The 19,423-nt window shown below is 46.3% G+C and overlaps 4 protein-coding genes across 4 annotated transcripts; 2 read left to right on the top strand and 2 right to left on the bottom strand.

The window, feature by feature from the left end:
* Positions 1 to 295: 295 nt before the first annotated feature.
* On the top strand, positions 296 to 1,398 carry LOC117646854. The gene is made up of 2 exons (XM_034388131.1): positions 296 to 434; positions 939 to 1,398. Exon 2 carries the CDS (start codon positions 943 to 945, stop codon positions 1,369 to 1,371), a length of 429 nt encoding a protein of 142 aa, XP_034244022.1. The 5' UTR covers positions 296 to 434; positions 939 to 942; the 3' UTR covers positions 1,372 to 1,398.
* On the bottom strand, positions 1,342 to 2,706 carry LOC117646855. The gene is made up of 4 exons (XM_034388132.1): positions 2,176 to 2,706; positions 2,029 to 2,100; positions 1,801 to 1,935; positions 1,342 to 1,706 (listed from the first exon to the last, which is right to left on the bottom strand). The coding sequence occupies exons 1-4, from the start codon at positions 2,270 to 2,272 to the stop codon at positions 1,468 to 1,470; spliced, it is 543 nt and encodes a 180-aa protein (XP_034244023.1). The 5' UTR covers positions 2,273 to 2,706; the 3' UTR covers positions 1,342 to 1,467.
* A 5,085-nt stretch (positions 2,707 to 7,791) lies between these two features.
* LOC117646853 lies at positions 7,792 to 8,747 on the top strand. The gene is made up of 3 exons (XM_034388130.1): positions 7,792 to 8,431; positions 8,505 to 8,591; positions 8,671 to 8,747. The coding sequence occupies exons 1-3, from the start codon at positions 7,803 to 7,805 to the stop codon at positions 8,690 to 8,692; spliced, it is 738 nt and encodes a 245-aa protein (XP_034244021.1). The 5' UTR covers positions 7,792 to 7,802; the 3' UTR covers positions 8,693 to 8,747.
* A 3,537-nt stretch (positions 8,748 to 12,284) lies between these two features.
* On the bottom strand, positions 12,285 to 13,229 carry LOC117646856. Its single transcript, XM_034388133.1, has 3 exons — positions 12,988 to 13,229; positions 12,600 to 12,671; positions 12,285 to 12,518 (listed from the first exon to the last, which is right to left on the bottom strand). Exons 1-3 carry the CDS (start codon positions 13,124 to 13,126, stop codon positions 12,394 to 12,396), a joined length of 336 nt encoding a protein of 111 aa, XP_034244024.1. The 5' UTR covers positions 13,127 to 13,229; the 3' UTR covers positions 12,285 to 12,393.
* Between the last annotated feature and the right edge of the window lie 6,194 nt (positions 13,230 to 19,423).

The following is a 19,423-nucleotide window of genomic DNA, read 5'->3' as shown; positions in this document are numbered from 1 at the left end:
AGGTTTTTGGATTCCCCCCCTTCAAGACCGCACCTCCACCATGTGCAAGTCCAGGCACCGCCCTCAGGCTGTTTAGAGAGCAGTGCTTGGACTTTGCGGGGTATAGCCCAGTTCTGGTCTGGGGGACCTTTAAGGGTTGAAGGGTTGTGGGGAATAAAGATGCCTGGATCACCTGATATAGCTGGTGCTGCTCCGGTGTGCCCCAGACCTCCCTCGGACCGCTCTATGCCCCTCAGCTGGCACTTACCGACTGGCGAGCTCCGCTCGGCCAGGCGGGCTCGCGGCGCGGTTGCTCGGCGCACTCTTGCTTACTTGACAATTTTGGACTTGGGGTTCGGGCTGTGCCCCGTTGCGACAGAACGCAACACTACGCCCCCCCCAGACGTTTTGTTTTCCTCACGCAGCTCACCTCTTCCGAAGATAACAACTTTTGAGTAAGTTTTTTTACACCGGTAAAACTGAAGCGTAGTTGTATGCTTGATTCAAGCATACAACTACGCTTGAAGACTTTACGCTTGACGTCAAACGTAGAGAAGAAATTCTCCCATGCATTAAGATAGGCCAAAGAGGGGCAAAATGGAGAACTATGCTTGAAGCCGAGCGTAGTTCTACTACGCTTGAAGAAAGGCGTAAAACTACGCTTGAGTTCTACCAGTGTACTGTCGTCTCACACGTGTGTGTGTGTGTGTGTGTGTGTGTGTGTGTGTGTGTGTGCGCGCGCGTGTGTGCGCGCGTGTCTGTATGTAGGGTTGGGAAAAATCTTTTATTATTTTATCACCATGCATTGCACATTTGTGAACGCACGCGCGCGCGCGCACGCGTTGTGTGTGTGTGTGTGTGTGTGTGTGTGTGTGTGTTAGTAAATCATTTTAAATCAATTTTATTTTAATCTTTCTATGTAACCATACTAATTCTTTGGTCTTTATCTGTGTGTTCAGAACTATGGCTGCCAACGCATCGTCATCATCCACCCCGAAGTTGGCCAACAACAACGTTCTTGCTGACGTCACAGCCCGTCTGCAGAATACCATGGCGGCCTTCGCCAATCTCAACACGGGGGAGGATTTCACAAGCATCTCAACACTTCGACGATTCCACCCGTATGAAACTACCAACTTCGAGCGTGTTGGGACTTCGTTCGGAGATAAAATCAAGTGCATCATTAAAATTGAGCAGGGGGAAGAAGTCCCTGTTATACTACCTAGTCGGTTGTCAAAACTTACTGATGAGGACCTGTTTAATTTAAACGAAGCTATAGCGGAGGGTCAACCCCCCCTGTTTAGTGTACAACGGCAAGCGAAAGCAAGCGTTCGACGTGTCTTTAACGTTCCCTTCGATGAATTAGTGGTTTGTTGTATTCACAATGAATAAATAAAAAAATGTATTTTTGAAAACTAACCAAAAAACTGTGTTTGTGTATCTTGCATTTCATCCCCCCAAAAATACCTCTTTTTTGAATTCAATTAATCATTTATTTCGTTTTTGTTTTGGATTACAAACTACACATGCTTGCCACTTCATTTCAACTAATTGCTTTATAAAATTTTTAACATGCAAACAACTTTCTAAACAAGTTCGTGGAGCAGGTGCCAAGCGAGGTTTCCGAGGCTGGGCTTGAACACGTTTCACTGCTTTGACTTTAACAGGCTTTTGATGAGACTTTTTTGGTGTCTGCTGCTGTTTGCAGCTTTGGGATCTGGCCACCTCTGAAACACACACACACACACACATAAAATAAATATCGGGAGTCTTGTTCAAGATTTTATAGTAAAATCATTCTCAAATTTCGAAAAAACTTACCTTGACATGTGGGTGCGTGAAGCTGCTCTATCATATCACACTGAGATTTCACATGCTTCACAGGTCTCACTTTAACGGACTTCGACGTGAGTGCTCGAGGCTTTTTCTGTGCCCGACTCGGAATTTCGACCTCCTCTAAAAACACACAAAAACAATAAATTTAAAAAAGTGTAACCAAGATTTAATGAAAACAAATCATTCTCTTTTTATATTTTTAAAAAGACATACCTTGATATGAAGGAGTGGAAACCATTTCTGATACATCACAACTACCAATTGTTGATACAATTTCATCAGCAGCTACACACAAAAAAACTTGATGAGACTTTTTAAAAAAAAAAACAGTTTTAAACACTCTTTATAGAGAGAACAAACCTGACGATGGCTGAAGCTCAGGGAGAACACCCCAGACATAGCGAGTTGCATCCAACTCACTCAACATACTCAGATCAATAGTAGGTGGAAGCGCCATGCTGAAATACACACTACCACTCACGACCCAGACCAGATACCAACTAACGTACCTCCTCACTTTTTCCACTCCGGTTTCACATACAGTGGAATACTTTTTTTCATTGGACAGCAGTTTTTACTCCCACCACCTATATAACGACCACACAAGAATGTAAACAAAAGCCGCTCGTCCCTATTCAAAATTGCACACATCTGCAGTTTCATTGTTTTGTAAAAGAAGACGCTATGCAGTGATTTTCAAGTAGAAGTATTTTTTAATATTTTTCTTCCTCCCCGACCCCGAGAGTCGAACCAACAACTCTTATCCACACACAACTAACTCCTTGACCATCACTCCATAGCGTCTTCACTAGTACTGACATCTAGTGTAAGGCATAACATTTTGACTACAGCTCTATGAAACCGCACCACTATACACAGCAGATTGGTTGGTGTGTTCCCATACCCAAACCCCCATCTCCCCCTTCCACTTGTCTATGTCCCCATTACTCCGCTCCCGCTCCCGCTCCGCTGCTCCGCTACCCCCCACCACTCCGGTGCTCCGCTGCTCCGTTGCTCCCACTTGTTCCCATACCCGCCTTTTCTCCTCTCTTTGGGTGTGTGTGTGCGCTTGTGTATGTGTGGGTGTGTGTGTGTGTGTGTGTGTGTGTGTGTGTGTGTGTGTTTGCAACGCGCGTTGCCTCGAACACACAAAATGAGATGCTGAATTGTCATCATCTCCCAGCCGTTGTAGCTCGGGAGGAACGCTGGCGTGAGCACACGCGCGCGCGCGCACTAACAAAAACACACACACACACTTCAATTCAGACTTTTAAATTTCTAATCTTTCTCTTGATCTTTTCAGCTCCGTGTGTCGACGTGCGAGTGCCTCCCACAACCATAACCAGTCGCGGTTCAGTGCCACACTTCATTAAATTCGGTGAGTGCACTCTGTCCATTTTTTCCTTTATGTTCATTTGTCGCGATTCTTAACTCCCACCCTACGCGCGTCCGCTCAGAACGATGCAGTCCCTCCAACATTTAGCCGGACGGAAGGTGCCAGTGGCGGTGTTGCTACGCATGCGCATGGGACTGCCCTCCGAGCACCCTGTCAGCCGCATGCTAGCCCCGTACCTGAGCTACAACTGCATCGGGTTCCCGTGACCCGGTGTGGTGGGCGTTCAGTCCGGGCACCTCGACCTGGTGGAGGAGTGGAACGTGGAGCAGCTCGAGGTGGACACCACCTCATGCTGGCGCAGTCGGCGCTTTTACGACTAGGGGTACGCGCCGTTTTGTTTGGGCGCGTAGTAGGCGAGCGATGCGTCTGTATTCTTGTAGAAGATGGTGAAGAATGTATACATGCAAAGTAAGGCCAATACAGGGTCTTCCGTAATGAAAGGGCCGGAAATTAATGTCATTTTCGTGATTATCTTACTTAAAACTGCAGGAAACAATGTGAAACTCAATTTTAACATTTTGGTCCGAAATTGGTAAATATTTGGAAAAGTAAAGGCCTGAGATGAAATTGGAAGTCATTTTCGATCAGCACACCAAAAACTGCAGGAAACTATGTAAAACTCGATGTAAAAATTTTGGTCCGAAATTTGGGAAATATTTGGAAAAGTAAAGGTCTGAGATGAAATTGGAAGTCATTTTCGTGATCAGCACACCAAAAAATGCAGGAAACTATGTAAAACTCAATGTAAAAAATTTTTGGGCCAAAAATTTGGGAAATATTTGGAAAAGTAAAGGTCTGGGATGAAATTGGAAGTCATTTTTGTGATCAGCACACCAAATACTGCAGGAAGCAATGAAACACCGAGGAAATTTTGGTCCTAAATCATGTAATTCTAGTTGAAAGTATGGGTCTTCAGTTGTTAGGTTTTTTAAGAGTGTTTCCTGTTCATGGTGTCTTGCCATGAACCCTGACCCTGTTACTCAGTCGAGTAATATTTAACAGCCAGCATTGAATTGCTTAATACGATTCACAGAAGCTTCAATTACCATTCGATATCTCCTTGTTACTGAACTTATGAATACGCAATTTTATAAGACCACCTAAGAAGCCTTTCTCCCTTTTCTTTTAAACTAGTGGATTTAACTATATTAATTTATCTGCATTAATTAAAATGAGACATATTTATAGGCAGACTGATTGCAACTACTTTACGGAGAAGACCTTCTGTCAGATCCAATGAATCATTTCATAGAATCCAATGTCGAGGCCACTTATTGCTGAACGCAACTTAATATTATTCATAAGGGTCATTCCATGTCAACTCAACCAGTTGTCAGACTCATGTCCTCGGAATTCCATGAAAATGGGCCAAAACGTCGAGAAAGGTGTCCCTAGCAACCCCCTAAAATAGTTTTGAAAAATTTTGAATTTTTTACGAAATTTTGCGTTTTTAGGGTACTTTTATGCAGTCCTTCAGAAAAATAGGCGGTGCTGCGTCAGTTTTTGAGCTAGCGAGCTCATTTTTTTTTTCAAAATGTTCAGAATGACTTCAGGATGTTGAAAATTTCAAGTCCTGTTCAATTTGAACACTTTTTGTTCAAAGTGTTTAATGTTCAAATTTTGAACATTGAACATTTTGAAGACCGCATTTTTCAAAAAAGTTGAAAATCCTACATTTTGTTCCTTAGACTATGACTAAAAAGTTGACAAAGTTTGGTGGGAGTGTTTTGCGTTTGAACGGAGATATGGCAATTTTAAGAAAGTGTTCAGACTCACAACACAGTAAATTGAAATGGCAGAATCTGTAGTGGTCTGAGAGCACCAAATCGCAGAAACCGACAGGTAAATAGATCCGGGGCGGTTTTGCACCAAAACCGCCGACGGCAAACCCATTCTGCACACAGGCGACGGAATCCGTGCACTCGGCCACGGAATCCGGACAACACTGCACCGTAACCGTCAATTGCGATTCCCTCCACCTCGCGACTTTGAGATGTTATATTATTGGAAATAAAGAGTGTATATGTACCGCGTAAGGAAAATATTAATTTATAGACTTGTCAAAGCAAGAAAAAGTATGCACACTCATCAAAATATGTGAATAATGTCCAAAACAACAGAAGCATCCAGAGACACAGTGAGGTTAGGTTGGCCAGCGAGACCGCAACCCCTTAGCAGTTTCTGTGAGCCCATCCCAGTTTCTGTGGAGCCTTTGTCAGTTTCTGTTAGCCCATGCCAGTTTCTGTGACTACCAAATTCAGAATCATTTACTGGCGGTTTCTGTGCTGGACCGTTACGGATTCTGCCATTTGAATTTACTGTGAAATCACCAGAGCCGCGTCCTCTAACTTCCCCGTGTTGCGCGGAGGGGCTCACCACGTCTATAGATGTGAAGGCATGTGTAGGCAGACCTTCTCCCCCCCCCCCCCCAATCATAGGTAAGTTGGTTTCAATGGAGAACGCTTTCGAGCACTTGCCTAGGTATTGCGGGTTGCATCATCCCCCCCCCCCCCCCCCCGCCGTCTCTGCAGGGGCATTTCGAACATAAGTCGTCCACACTAAGAGCCAAGACACACTGTAAACCTTCCGCGGAGCTTTCGCGTCGCCGCGGCCGAGCTCCGGGGTGGCTCCGTGCACCCGGGCCGGGCGGTGTTGCCAAATTGGCCGATGCGTTCACGCGCGCGGCGCGCGAGGGAAGGGGCAGGGGAAGCGGGGGTGGGGGTCCGGCGTTCGGCAGTGCATCCCGCGGCGCGGTGACGTGCGGACGTGAGTGAATCCTGTGAAGAAAGGTCACGCGTCGTGAGAAGTCATCATGTCGTGTTCGGTGGGCGCTGCCACCAACACCGCCTGCTCTCCACGGCCCTTCCAAATGCGGGTGACGTTGAACGAGCGCGAAGCTCACCTCATCGACCGGCGATGTGGCGTCCACGTCAAGCTTCTCTGCAAGACCCACTACACGACCTTCGTCAAGAATTACGAGCGCGACCAGCGGTCTTGCTGCAATCCCTTTGGAGACCATCCTAAGACCAAGATGCCTACGAAGCTCACGGCTGTGACAGCTGCACTGCACGACAAGTGCCTGCACGTCCTCCCTGCGGTAATTGAAGGACGAAAACTGTGCATTTCGTGCCGCAAAAAGGTCTACGAACTGGTGAGCCCGGCTGAGGCCGCTACTGCCACCGGGCCGACGACGCCGCGGAGCACCGCAACAGCATCGCAGTGTGCCAGCCCCGCCGCTCCTGGTTTCGTGGTCACCGACGGAATCCAAGCACCGCCGCGTCCCGGGGAAGGACCGCCATCTGTTTCGGGGAGTGTGTCCAGCGATGCGAGTTCGGGTGAGCATTGCTCACCAGCAGGGCCGGTCCTTGGAACCCTAAACAAAGGGCTTGGGGTTTGGGGTGTGACTCCCTTCGTGCAGAAAAAACTTGGGTCAAAAAAGTATGTGAGAGCCAAGTTCAACCAAACCACAAGTCTCTTAAAGCAAACTCTAAATAAGGCTGCAGGAAAATCACTGAACGGCACCGTTTTGTCGGACTATGAACAAGCAGGTGCGGATATGATATCTCAGCTAAAAGTTAAGTTCGCCGCTGCACGCACCTATGCTGAAAAAATCCACATTCTGTCAGTTCTGCCTGCAAGCTGGAAAGCACCACGCATCATTCAAGAATTTGGAGCAACACAGCACATGGTAAAGGTGATGAGAAAGTTAGTTTCTGAACAGGGCATTCTGTGTTCCCCAAATCCCAAAAGAGGCAAACAATTGTCACCTCAAACAAAACAAATAGTGAGGGACTTTTATGAATCTACAGAAGTAAGCCGGGAAATGGCTGGGAAGAAAGAATGTATCAGCGTAGTGGACGATGGCGTTCGGCGCACTGTTCAGAAGCGTCTTGTCATGGGCGATCTACGAGAAATATACAACTTGTTCAAAGAGAAGCACCCTGGAGTCAAGGTTGGGTTTTCGAAGTTTGCGTCTTTACGGCCACGCCACTGCGTGCTTGCTGGAGCGGCTGGGACTCATGCTGTGTGCGTGTGTACGACGCACCAAAACTTCAAGTTAATGTTTATGTGTGCAAATATTGGTGCTCTCAAACTAGAAGATAACAGCCAAGCGTTTCAGAATCACAGGGACTTGGTGTCGGAAACAATGTGTGCTGATCCAACAGAAGACTGCCACTTTGGCCGCTGTCCCAACTGTCCCGGAAGTCAAGCGGTGAAAGAGAAATTGTTCAAGTTATTGCTCGACAACTTTATCTCAGAAGTTTCCTACAAGAGGTGGGTCAAAAAGGAAAACGGCCGATTTGCTCTGGAGACAATATCAGAAGAGGTTGACGACTTTGTTGACAGCATGATCGATTCTATTCCTGAATGGAAACAACACGACTTTATAGCCAAACAACAGGCCAGTTATTATGAGATGCGAAAGAGCACGCTGAAGGCGGGGGAAGTCCTGGTCGTACTTGATTTTTCTGAAAACTGCAATTTTATTGTACAAGACGCCATTCAAGGAGTGTATTAGAACAACGAGCAGGCCACAGTACACCCTTTTGCTATTTATTGGCGCAACCCAGAAACTGACACGGCGGAGCCTATGAACCTTGTCATTATTTCTGACCACCTCAGGCACGTAACTGGAAGTGTCAGCAAATTTCAGGAGGTGCTCATGAAGTTCCTGAAGGAAAAAGTGCCAGGATTAAACAAAGTCATCTACTTTTCCGATGGTTGCCCAGGCCAATACAAAAATCGATTAAACACGAAGAACCTTTTGATGCACAAGGAGGACTACGGAGTGGATGCAGAGTGGCATTTTTATGCCACCTCGCACGGAAAGAGCCCAAGCGATGGCCTGGGTGGCACTCTCAAGCGCTTGGCAACAAAGGCCAGTCTGCAACGGCCTTACGACGGCCAGATACAAACTCCTGAGGATTTGTTTCTGTGGGCCGATGAAAACATCAAGGGCCTCAATTGTGCTTATGTTAAGTCGGTGGATGTCAAGAAGCACTGCCGCAAATTGAATCGTCGCTTCCAGACAGCCCCAGCCGTCACTGGAATACGATCGCACCATGCATTAATTCCTGTCACTGCTGGTTCCATAGTGATGAAAGTGCTGTCCAGGTCAGCAAGCGGCAAAACTGTCACTCTGCGAGAAGAAGCTACACCCCAAGATGACGACGAGAACTCCGACCAGGAGATGGTAGCTGACGCCAGTCCTCAGTCCCGGTAAGCACAATGCAAAAAATTTAACCTTCTTAGGAGAAAAAACAACAACTGAAGTGACATCTTTTTTGCCCAGGCTTCGCCCCATCCAGCAGAGGCGCAGCATAGTGGATCTAACTAACAAGACACCAGTAGCCACTACCCCAACTTGGCAGCTATCTAGGTAAACAGCGCGGACTTTTAAAGGATACGTACTGAAAATTATTAAAAATTATGAATGAGCAGGGACTTTTTTGTTCTAGGTTGCGTCGTAGAGTCAAGTGACGTCAATGGCAATACTTAACTATACTTCTAATGTAACAAATGTAAATAAATCCACACAGTTCTTGTTCAGAACTACTATTTTTTTACCTATGCCAAGTACAAAAGGGGTGGGAGGAGCGGGGGTGGATGGGGTAGGTGGGGGCGGGGGAAGGGGTCGGGGGGAGGGGGGGGGGGGGGGTCCGACCCCTCACTAGATCCCTACGTCACTAGAGACGCGGTGGGCCTCTCCGGGCAACTCGGGGACGCGGTAGCGATAATTTGTAAGTCCGAACACTTTCTTAAAACTGCCATATCTCCGTTCAAACGCAAAACACTCTCACCAAACTTTGTCAACTTTTTAGTCATAGTCTAAGGAACAAAATGTAGGATTTTCAGCTTTTTTGAAAAATGCGGTCTTCAAAATGTTCAATGTTCAAAATTTGAACATTGAACACTTTGAACAAAAAGTGTTCAAATTGAACAGGACTTGAAATTTTCAACATCCTGAAGTCATTCTGAACATTTTGAAAAAAAAAATGAGCTCGCTAGCTCAAAAACTGACGGAGCACCGCCTATTTTTCTGAAGGACTGCATAAAAGTACCCTATAAACGCAAAATTTCGTAAAAAATTCAAAATTAAAAATTTTTTAAAACTATTTTAGGGGGTTGCTAGGGACACCTTTCTCGACGTTTTGGCCCATTTTCATGGAATTCCGAGGACATGAGTCTGACAACTGGTTGAGTTGACATGGAATGACCCATAATGATAGTCATGATGTGCTATTTAATCTTTGAAAGAGTTTAGCAAAAGTATTTACCTAACACTCTGAGTAAATTAAAAAGAGAGCCAACTCAAACCATGACCAACACAAATTACCAGTTGTCGCAGACAATGTATGATTAAGTTAAAAGAATCGTCTCATAAAATCGTATGACCAAGTCAGTGAATCGTCTCATTGTATCTGATGTCAATGGCAAACCTTGAATGCGCTACACTCACTCATCATATGGTTTTCTTTAAGGTTAGTACTATAGTAAACTCACAGCATTGCAATGAAGCCTTTTCCCAGAATCAGTGCCAAGAGTCAGCAAAGACTATTTATTTTGGCAAGATTAGTATCTGGTTTGTACTTATAGAATGTAATAATTTATATATTTTCTAACTGTTATTGAGCAAAGCAAACAACTAAAAAATATAGTGTCTGAGAATATAAATGGAAATACACTCACAAAGGTTAAAAAGACCAAATCATTCTTGCAATTATCAAACACACTCCACTGACTAAAACATTTGCCCTGTAGCGGTGTAGCGGGGGAGGGGAGGGGGCGGACGGACGGACGAAACGCGTAATAATTGTCACTTTCATTTTCCGTATTTCACTGAGTTGACACTCCGGAGGGGTTTCAATCATTCTAAAATATCGAAAAACTATGACCTCACTCACTTCTTAGCCCTTCTGTTCTTCAGTTTGTTTTATTTGCCTATGTTTTGCCACGTCCCGTATTTGAGTGTTGCGGCCGCAAGTATGAAAAATAGCTACGAGCTGCACTGCCAACCTAACCACGCTAAGAACCTAACTCAAAAAGATGTTTTGAATATTTCAAACAAAAGTAATCGTGAATATAAGCAGGGATCCTTAATTTAACTTAACATTTAACCAACACTGCTTTCATAACGTAACATAAGACAATGTTCGCTGAAGGTTAAGGGTACGGGCTTATGAAAGTACTTGCAAAAGTATATCCACACAAATTCGAGACATAAAAAAATAACCTACCCTTTTGAAAAGATGTTCGAAGTTAAGGGTAATAACTTTAACTCTTATGATAACGTTATGATGCCCTTGTGAGGTAAGTTAAGGATCCCTGAATATAAGATAAACTCCCCCTGGGGGAGATTTTGGAGCCTTCCAGTGCGAAATTGATACTATGTGTGCGGTAGTTGCTGAGAAACGTGAGTGAGTTACAGACAGACAGACGCACGACCTGTCACTTTTTGGTGCCCCCAAACACGGCATGGGCTCGCTATCGCTCGCCAATAATCCCAGCCGAGTCGGTCGGCAACCGAAGCGCCCCCGAGTCATAATCACTTTCGGCCAGCCAACCCCGCCTGGCGTGCTCCCCGACTACCGCTTGGTGGAGCGCACGCAGGGACCCAATCATCCCCCATGGTACTACAAGTGTGTTTACTACCGCCTGGATCAGGTCCGCAACCCTACCCGTCAGTTTCCCCCTTCCCCGATTTTCCTGTTTATTTTGCGTATCACTAACTTTGTTTTGTGTGTGTGTTTTCAGTGAAGAGAATGGCTGCTGCCGACATCCTCAAAGAATTCAATAACCTCGATGTCGGGGAGAAGTTTTCTTCAATTTCTTCTCTGCCCGAGAGAGTCCCACACTCCCTCCTCATCATCGAGAGAATAGACACGAAACATGGCCCAAAATTAAGGGGGCACACCAGTGAAAATGCAGAGGCTTCGTAAAAACGTTATTCTGAGTAACGAAACGAAGGTAATGGGCTGAAATTTTATTCTGAACTATAAAATATGTCAATTTAACCAAAAAAGTACACGGCAGCCAGGGGCGGCGACGGAAAGGGGGGTTGGGCGCTATTTTCATTTTTTGGTGACTCGGCTCCACTTTGCCCAACTTTGTGAAGCCCTCGATTGAGCCTGAAACATGGGGTTTCAAAATTTCTCATCAGGACACATGTGGCTATCGTGTGAACCACACACATGTCGGAAACACAATCCTAATTATGTTTTTTTGAGAAGCAAAAAAAGAAACTCATTTTTTGACCATATTTTTCACGTTTCCGTGTCTGTGGCTCAGGCCCTGTACATACTACGACCATATCCGAGGTTCACACGATAGCGGCAAGTGTAGGGAACATTTTGCCGCAAACCGCACTCAATTATCTCAATTTTTGCGCCCGCAATCATGGGCACCAGGCCCAAAAATAGTGTTTCGAGAAAACGACGTTTGAAGTGTAACTACGGTTTACAGGCATTAATCCTCATTACGGACGCAATTTATGACATATTTGAGTTCGGTTTGCGCCAAAATATTCCTTTTTCCAACTGCCTTTCGAGGGTTTGAGGGTTTTGTCATTGGACTTCAAGTGAAACACCTGATCGTTAACAATTGAGGTAAAATATGCAAAAAAATTACCTTTTTGGGAACTTTAAAAATGTGCCCAAGCCAAAGTAATTGGAATTTTGAGGTGGGGTTTGCGGCGTTCGACTCGGGATGAATAGCAGAAAAATAAGATAAAATAAAAAAGGAGGCCGAAATTTGACGATTTTCACTGGTGTGCCCCCTTAAAAGCAAAGGTAGCCGCACCCAGCGGGGATTCCTCCATAGTTATTCGCCCTTCTCGTTTTTTCACGCCTTAGCAATGAGGCGCTTAAAAAAATTAATGCTTGTGCTGATGCCGGGCCCTACGGTCTGCGCTTCATGGGGAGAGATGGTAATTCCTTCAAGGTTAATCTAACTATGGACGATGTTATGTAGTTTGAGATGAAATATATTAACATCATCCAATTTTTTTGCTCTTGTTTCCTGTCTTGTGCCCCGATTTTCCCCCCTCGTCAATCAATGAGACACATTTGCTTCACTTTTTAATTTTCTTTATTTTATTGATAAATTTTTGACAGAGTTTTTGAGCTTTAATCACATTTATCAAGTTTTCCAATAAAATTTTTAAGTGAGGGCAGTCCCCCAATTTACAACCATCCGCTATTGGTACAGTCAATTTTGGTTGAGCCTTGCGAGCACAAGTTTGCTTTTTTTTGCTGTACCCGATGTTGCCTGCCTTTGCGCCTGGGCTTTATCTCCTTTTTTACTGCAACTGAAATGATAGATGTTATCAAATTCAAATTTTTTCTTTGAGCGCTCATTCGCGACGCACTACAGTTTCACTCAAGCTTACCAACTTGTTTCGGAGAAGACTCGCCATTATCGCGCACGCCGACTGAGGACACAATCTCATCACTAGGTGGCACTGAAACAAAAAGACACAGTCAATATAACCTCTCGACACATAGCATGACATATTCCATGGGGGTATTATAACCTCTCTAGTCCCCTTACTCGAGCTTTAACACTGCAAAGCCGGTGGTAAGTTTGCTTGCCACAAATTTGGCAAGCCGTTTTGAATGCCAAAAATTGGCAAGCTTGGCCCGGAAATACCACCCAGCTTGCCAAAATTTGGCAAGCTAATGTGGATTTCCGGCCAAAGCTTGCCAAATTTTGGCATTCAAAACGGCTTGCCAAATTTGTGGCAAGCAAACTTACCACCGGCTTTGCAGTGAACTTACCCGACGGCACGATCTCCTCTGCAGACACACCCCACAGAAGTTGAGTCGTATCAGTGTCACTCAGTAGGCACACCTCTTCGCCTTCAGGCAGTCGGCACCTCCATGACCGTGGTCTGCTGATACTGACGGTGACGGTCATGAACACACTGACACGCTTGCTCTAGCGCTTCCATGGCGGGGTCGAGTAAACTGCTGACACGCGCGCGACATGAGGCACCGCCGCTTTGAACTTTTGCGGTGGAACAGATTCTCACTATGAGTTAACACAGGGGGTGGCAACGGCCTAGGCGGCGCGTGAAACGATGCTCCCCGCTCGGGCCGGCGAGCGACGCGCGGCCGACCACTGTGCACGGTGTCACTAAAATCAACATAACCACATCAAAACTTCATCAAATTGAAAAACCCAGGTCATTTTCAGCATCTACACAAAATTTCCTATTTGTATGTAGTCATGGTTTACAGTTTTAGACCCGTTCAAAATGTTAAATCTCGATTTATAATCAAATTTACCGGCAATTTTAGCCAATTCAATATTTTGCAACGACGAAAAAAGTTATTTCCGTTCGTTTTAGGTCCATACATGCAGCGAGCCGATTGTTGGCCTCCACTTTCCCTATTGCGTAAGCATACTGGAATGTCGATACGACATCTGTGACGGTCACGGTGGCCCATAATGTAATTTGCAAAATTAGACCAAAAGCAGTTAGACTGACTTTGGGAATATTTTTCGTAGCTCTTTCGCACTTGTTTATCGTTCTGCAATAGCCTATACCACGCAGAATTTAATTCTCTATCGCCCTGTGGTAACGGTTTTTCCATCGGACGTTTCAGTTTTCACATTTCGAATTAGTTTTAAAACACTGCAAACTAACCCTAAAAGTACACGTATTTGGTAAAGCTTCACTTGAATAAACTAGGTGTCGTATCGCAAATCTGACTTCACCACGTTGTAGAGCGGACAATTCTACATGCCCCCGTCAAGTTTCATCACAATCGGTTGATTGGTTTGAATGCTTCAAAGATATTTCAAAAGGCAGACGACGCTTGGGCTTGGCGACGAGTCGGGTCACGCAGCCGAAGTATGAGAAATCGCTGCGGCGGTTATGTCGTCATAGTTGCCGAAAATTGAATGCTATCATCAAACTAATCAACCGATTGTGATGAAACTTGACGGGGGCATGTAGAATTGTCCGCTCTACAACGTGGTGAAGTCAGATTTGCGATACGACACCTAGTTTATTCAAGTGAAGCTTTACCAAATACGTGTACTTTTAGGGTTAGTTTGCAGTGTTTTAAAACTAATTCGAAATGTGAAAACTGAAACGTCCGATGGAAAAACCGTTACCACAGGGCGATAGAGAATTAAATTCTGCGTGGTATAGGCTATTGCAGAACGATAAACAAGTGCGAAAGAGCTACGAAAAATATTCCCAAAGTCAGTCTAACTGCTTTTGGTCTAATTTTGCAAATTACATTATGGGCCACCGTGACCGTCACAGATGTCGTATCGACATTCCAGTATGCTTACGCAATAGGGAAAGTGGAGGCCAACAATCGGCTCGCTGCATGTATGGACCTAAAACGAACGGAAATAACTTTTTTCGTTGTTGCAAAATATTGAACACTGAAAACGTAATGGTCGGACACATAGCCAAATTATGGCGTGACAAAGAGTCACGCCACTAATTGGCGTGACACAAAATTCACGCCGAAAAACGGCGTGACATGTGAGTCACGCCCTCATTTGGCGTGAATGACGACGCTTTTTATGAGAAATGTCATGCCAAAAAGCGGCATGACAAGAAATTCACGCCAAAAATTGGCGTGAATTTTTGAGTCACGCCGATTTTTGGCGTGACTTTTCTGTCATGCCGTTTAATGGCGTGACACTTCATTCACGCCCCTACAGCGGCACGAAGTCACGCCGATAGATTTTCAGTGAATTGGCTAAAATTGCCGGTAAATTTGATTATAAATCGAGATTTAACATTTTGAACGGGTCTAAAACTGTAAACCATGACTACATACAAATGGGAAATTTTGTGTAGATGCTGAAAATGACCTGGGTTTTTCAATTTGATGAAGTTTTGATGAAGTTATGTTGATTTTAGTGACACCGTGCACAGCGGTCGGCCGCTCGTCGCTCGCCGGCCCGACACTGTGGCAAAAAGCTACGGAAAATTCTGTAAACAGCTTGTGGTAATTCTCCGTAGGCCCCTTATCAATATTCTCCGTAGGCTCTTACAGTATTTTCTGTAGGACCGCACAGTATTCTCCGTAGGACCGCACAGTGATCTCCGTAGGACTATACAGTCTTCGAGGTCCTACGGAGAAGACTGTGCGGATTTACAGAGAATACTGTGCGGCCCTACGGAGAACACTGTAAGAGCCTACGGAGAATATTGATAAGAGGGCTACGGAGAATCCTGGCAAAAAAATTAACAGGATTTTCCGTACCTTTTTGCCACAGTGCGAGCGGGGAGCATCGTTTCACGCGCCGCCTAGGCCGTTGCCACCCCCTGGTTAACATCAAATAGACAACGAAATAACGACAAACGCGTGTGTAACTCGTTTGTCGTTAGAAGGTGGGTAAATTTGTCGTTTCCTTGCCGTTAAACGACCCATTTAACGACAAAAAAACGACAAAATGACGGTGATCCATGAAGCAGCGAGCGAAAAGAGAAGCCAAGTCGCCGAGTGTTGAACCGAGACTCTTGTCCTTCAACGCGTTGAAGGACAAGTGTCGGAGTTCCAAACCGCTCGGCCAAAGCGACTTGTGGCGGTCGGAGTTCATCGACGCGAACTGCTTCGCCTCTCGCCGAAGGAGCCTTTTCACTGACACTTGGGATCAGTTTAAAACTAGGCGGGTAGCGCCCACTGCAGGAGTGGTCACTTCGTTTCTCCTCAAGGTTACGGTACAAACGGTTCCTGGGTATTTCAGGAAATCTATGGTAAAAGAGGGAGTTCCTGGGAAAAGCAGAAGTCCTGCAGCACTCCTGTAGTGGGCGTTATTTAACGACAAAACTACGACCGCTTTACCGACTTTTGTTCCACACGGGCATTGCCTCCTCGTGACGTGTCGTTGAGTTCGAGCCGCTTGACTTCCTGCACCAAGGACTCACGTGCCGAGTCCTGGAGGACTCTGTGCGTCTGGCCATCAGCGCGGACGGGACGCCGCTGCCCCTGCACGACGACCCGGAGGGCACCGTGCCGGTCTACTACCTGCGACGGCACGCCAGCCCCGAACACCTGTCACCGTGCTTGCGCGCCCTCGCCAAGGACGACACCATGGAGGCGCTGACGGAGGCATGCGTGCTTCACTGCGAGGACAGGCGAACGACGACGACTCAGCACATCCGCGGCAACACCTACGCGATCCTGAACCCCACGGTCGAGGTGCAGCTGATTTGCAACAACAAAGTACAGCAGCGCCTGCAACAGCTTCAGGACGGGCGCCACCAAGTCGACATGCCGTGCAATTGCTTGGCGCAAACGTCATCGACACCGCCGGAGACTATCATCGAGTTGGGTACCATCTGCACCTCGACGGCGGCGGTGCGGGTGTCCAGGATCTGGGCCGAGTCAAACTTCACTGCCCAGGCAGCAATCGGCGGGGACATCTCGTACACCAACTACTCAACGGCCCCCCTCCCACCCGTACGCGTTATCACGCCGCGGCCGCCCATGACGGGGCACTTCTGGGCCGACCTGCCCCTATCCGGCATGTCCCACGCCGAGTTCGGGCTCTGGTCCGCCCTTTCGCTGATCATCGCCGGCCTCGGCGTCTTCGCCGCTGTCGCAGCGTGCTGCCCTACAACCACCATGACATCCGGGCTTGGCATCGTATCCACTCTGCTCGCGTCGTGCTGCCACAATCCGGCAACTCCAAGACCGCTAGCCAAGCCTGCTGCCGCGCCCCAGCCCTCAAACGACGCGGTCTGTTGAGGGACAACTTCAAAAGTCGCGCGCCGCGACCATCAGCCCGGCTCACGGCCACCTAGACGAGCGGGTTCGCGGCGCGACGATTGATGCAGCAGTAGCACCGCCCGGCGAGCCCTTCGCGGCCCGCTCCGCGAGCCACGGGGCCCTCCAGCGAGCGCGACACCTCTGCCTCGGGGCAGTCGTAGGAAGGCTAGTATTGTATCAGGGTGCGTGTGAGGCCAAGTCGATCAACCCTAACAATATACGTAAAGTCCAGTCCAGAGTGTGAGTGTTCTATTTGGTCAAAACCCTCTCGATTAGTGCAACCCGGAAAGTAGGAGATCTCAACATTGGTGCATCGGCCGGGAAATCGAGACGGGGTTTTTTTTCCCTCTTTCGTTTTTCTCACGCACCACAAAATTTTTTTTTTCGGACTTAGAACGTGAACGCGACCCGTCGCACTTCGACTGCGTGCGACAGACTTTTAAGTGAAGTGACTATCAGTGCAAGTGAAGTGAACTAGTGAAGTAAATAGTGCAGTGAACCAGTGATCATTCGGTGTTTGTGCTTCGAAATTGTGCTTCCCCCGGCGTCGAACCGTGGAACACCTTGCACCACGTGCAGCAGAGCAACAACCCTCGTGTGAGCTGCATCCAACAGCAGGGGAGACACAGGTTAGTGCACTGGCCATTGATTGCAAAATGCGATGAATAACGAATATTTTGAGAAAATTAAAAGTTTGCTAGGATCTGAGGGTAAAGGCCCAGTGTTTGCAATTGACAATATCGATAACTGGGAAGAATCAGATTGTGATTCAATAGCAGAAACAGTTCTCTCTCGCCTTTTAAATTTCCCTGTAAATTTCCTTGCAAGTACACTGTTAAAAATCCACTGTAATATTACAACACAATCATCTACAGTAATGGTGTTAAATAACAACCGTATTGTTTTGTATCTAAACGGGAAACCCATCCAGAAACAGCACTTTCGTTCCATAACAACTTCCTTGTCTTGTAACAATAATGTTATCGTGATTCAAAACAGTTGTGTTGTCGTTGAACAGGTTTCATGTGTAGAAACAGCCTTTTGCAATCTTAAAACATATATTGTTGTCAGGTTACAAGGGTCTTGTTTATTAACAGCACGATGAAATCAACACAAATGTTGGGAAGAAATCGTCGAAGACTCCAAAGAAGTATTGTTTTATTACAATCGAACTGTCAGAAAACAGCACTGAGGGCTACAACATGCTTGTAATAAAGCAAGTCGTGTTGCTATCAAACTTAACAGCATAAGTGCTGTTAATTTACAGCACCTTTTTTAACAGTGTAAACCCCCTAAACCCACAAGAGGTTCCGAAAACACAGACTACATTCTTACTACACACATTAGAGCTGACGCCCTCCCGGCGCTAAAAGTAATTGCCACTAAACAGGATTTTGGGCATACCACCTTAAAGAGTGCACACTCTCAATATATAAACTCAATCTTGATTTAATAGAATACAAACAGGAAAACCCGGGGGAAAACATCGAAGACTATTTTGTTCTCACCTTAAAATATTTTATTACCGGAGCTCGAAAATACATAGATTACATAAAGAAACAAGCAAAGGCTTCCTCAAAAATGGCAGCAGCAGGCCTGCCAAGCACACTGCAACCCACAATCAGGCCGTTCGATGAGGACAACCCAGAGGCTTGGCTTGACCACGCAGCAGCCGTGTACGCCAAGCACGGCGTCAGGGCAAAGGACTGCCCGAATACATTGGGCGGTTCTTGCCCGCACACCTGCAACCAATACGATAAAGTCAGTGCAGGCAAGGAATGGGATCAATACAAACAGCAGATGGCACACTATTTTTCAGCCAAAAACACAGGGTCCTCGGCCCGAGCCAGAATGCTCAGTATGAGGAAAAAACCTACAGAAACAACATTAGACTTTGTAATCAGGGTGCAGGCAATGGCAACACTCCAGAGCGCTTCATCAGAGGAGGAGGTTATCAAAATTATACTGGAAATTATGCCAGCTGAAGAGGCCGAGCTCGTTATGAGCTCTGGCTGCACAAAACTAATAGAATTCACAGATAGGTTGAGGGAAGCTCTTGAAAATCGAGCAATTATTAGGAAAGGATACAGTGCCAGCAGTCAAGAGGCTGAGGCAGGGCTCACTAGGAAATTTGAGGACATGCTGGACAAAAAGTTGAGCACACAACCAACACTACCAACACAACCTGAGAGTAGTGAGAGTAAAATTTTGGCATTATTAGAGAGCCTAGGAAAACCAAAGGAGAAGACCTTGGAGGAGAAGATCATGGAAAAGCTGGAGGATTTAGCCCTTGTAGGGGACAAAGCCGAGCGCACGGAGAAGGTGTGTACTGTGTACGAAAAAGGAGGCGGCCGGGGCAGAGGCCGAGGCCGCGGGGGTAGGGGGTATAGGAGAAATAATTGGAACAATAATAGAGGGTATTTTGGCTACAATAAATTCCAAAATGGCTTTGGCCAACAGGGCTATATGG

This window comes from Thrips palmi, unplaced genomic scaffold (genome assembly GCF_012932325.1).
Source record: "Thrips palmi isolate BJ-2018 unplaced genomic scaffold, TpBJ-2018v1 HiC_scaffold_2, whole genome shotgun sequence".
NCBI classification, from domain to species: domain Eukaryota; kingdom Metazoa; phylum Arthropoda; class Insecta; order Thysanoptera; family Thripidae; genus Thrips; species Thrips palmi.
This window is presented reverse-complemented; position numbering and strand designations above follow the sequence as displayed.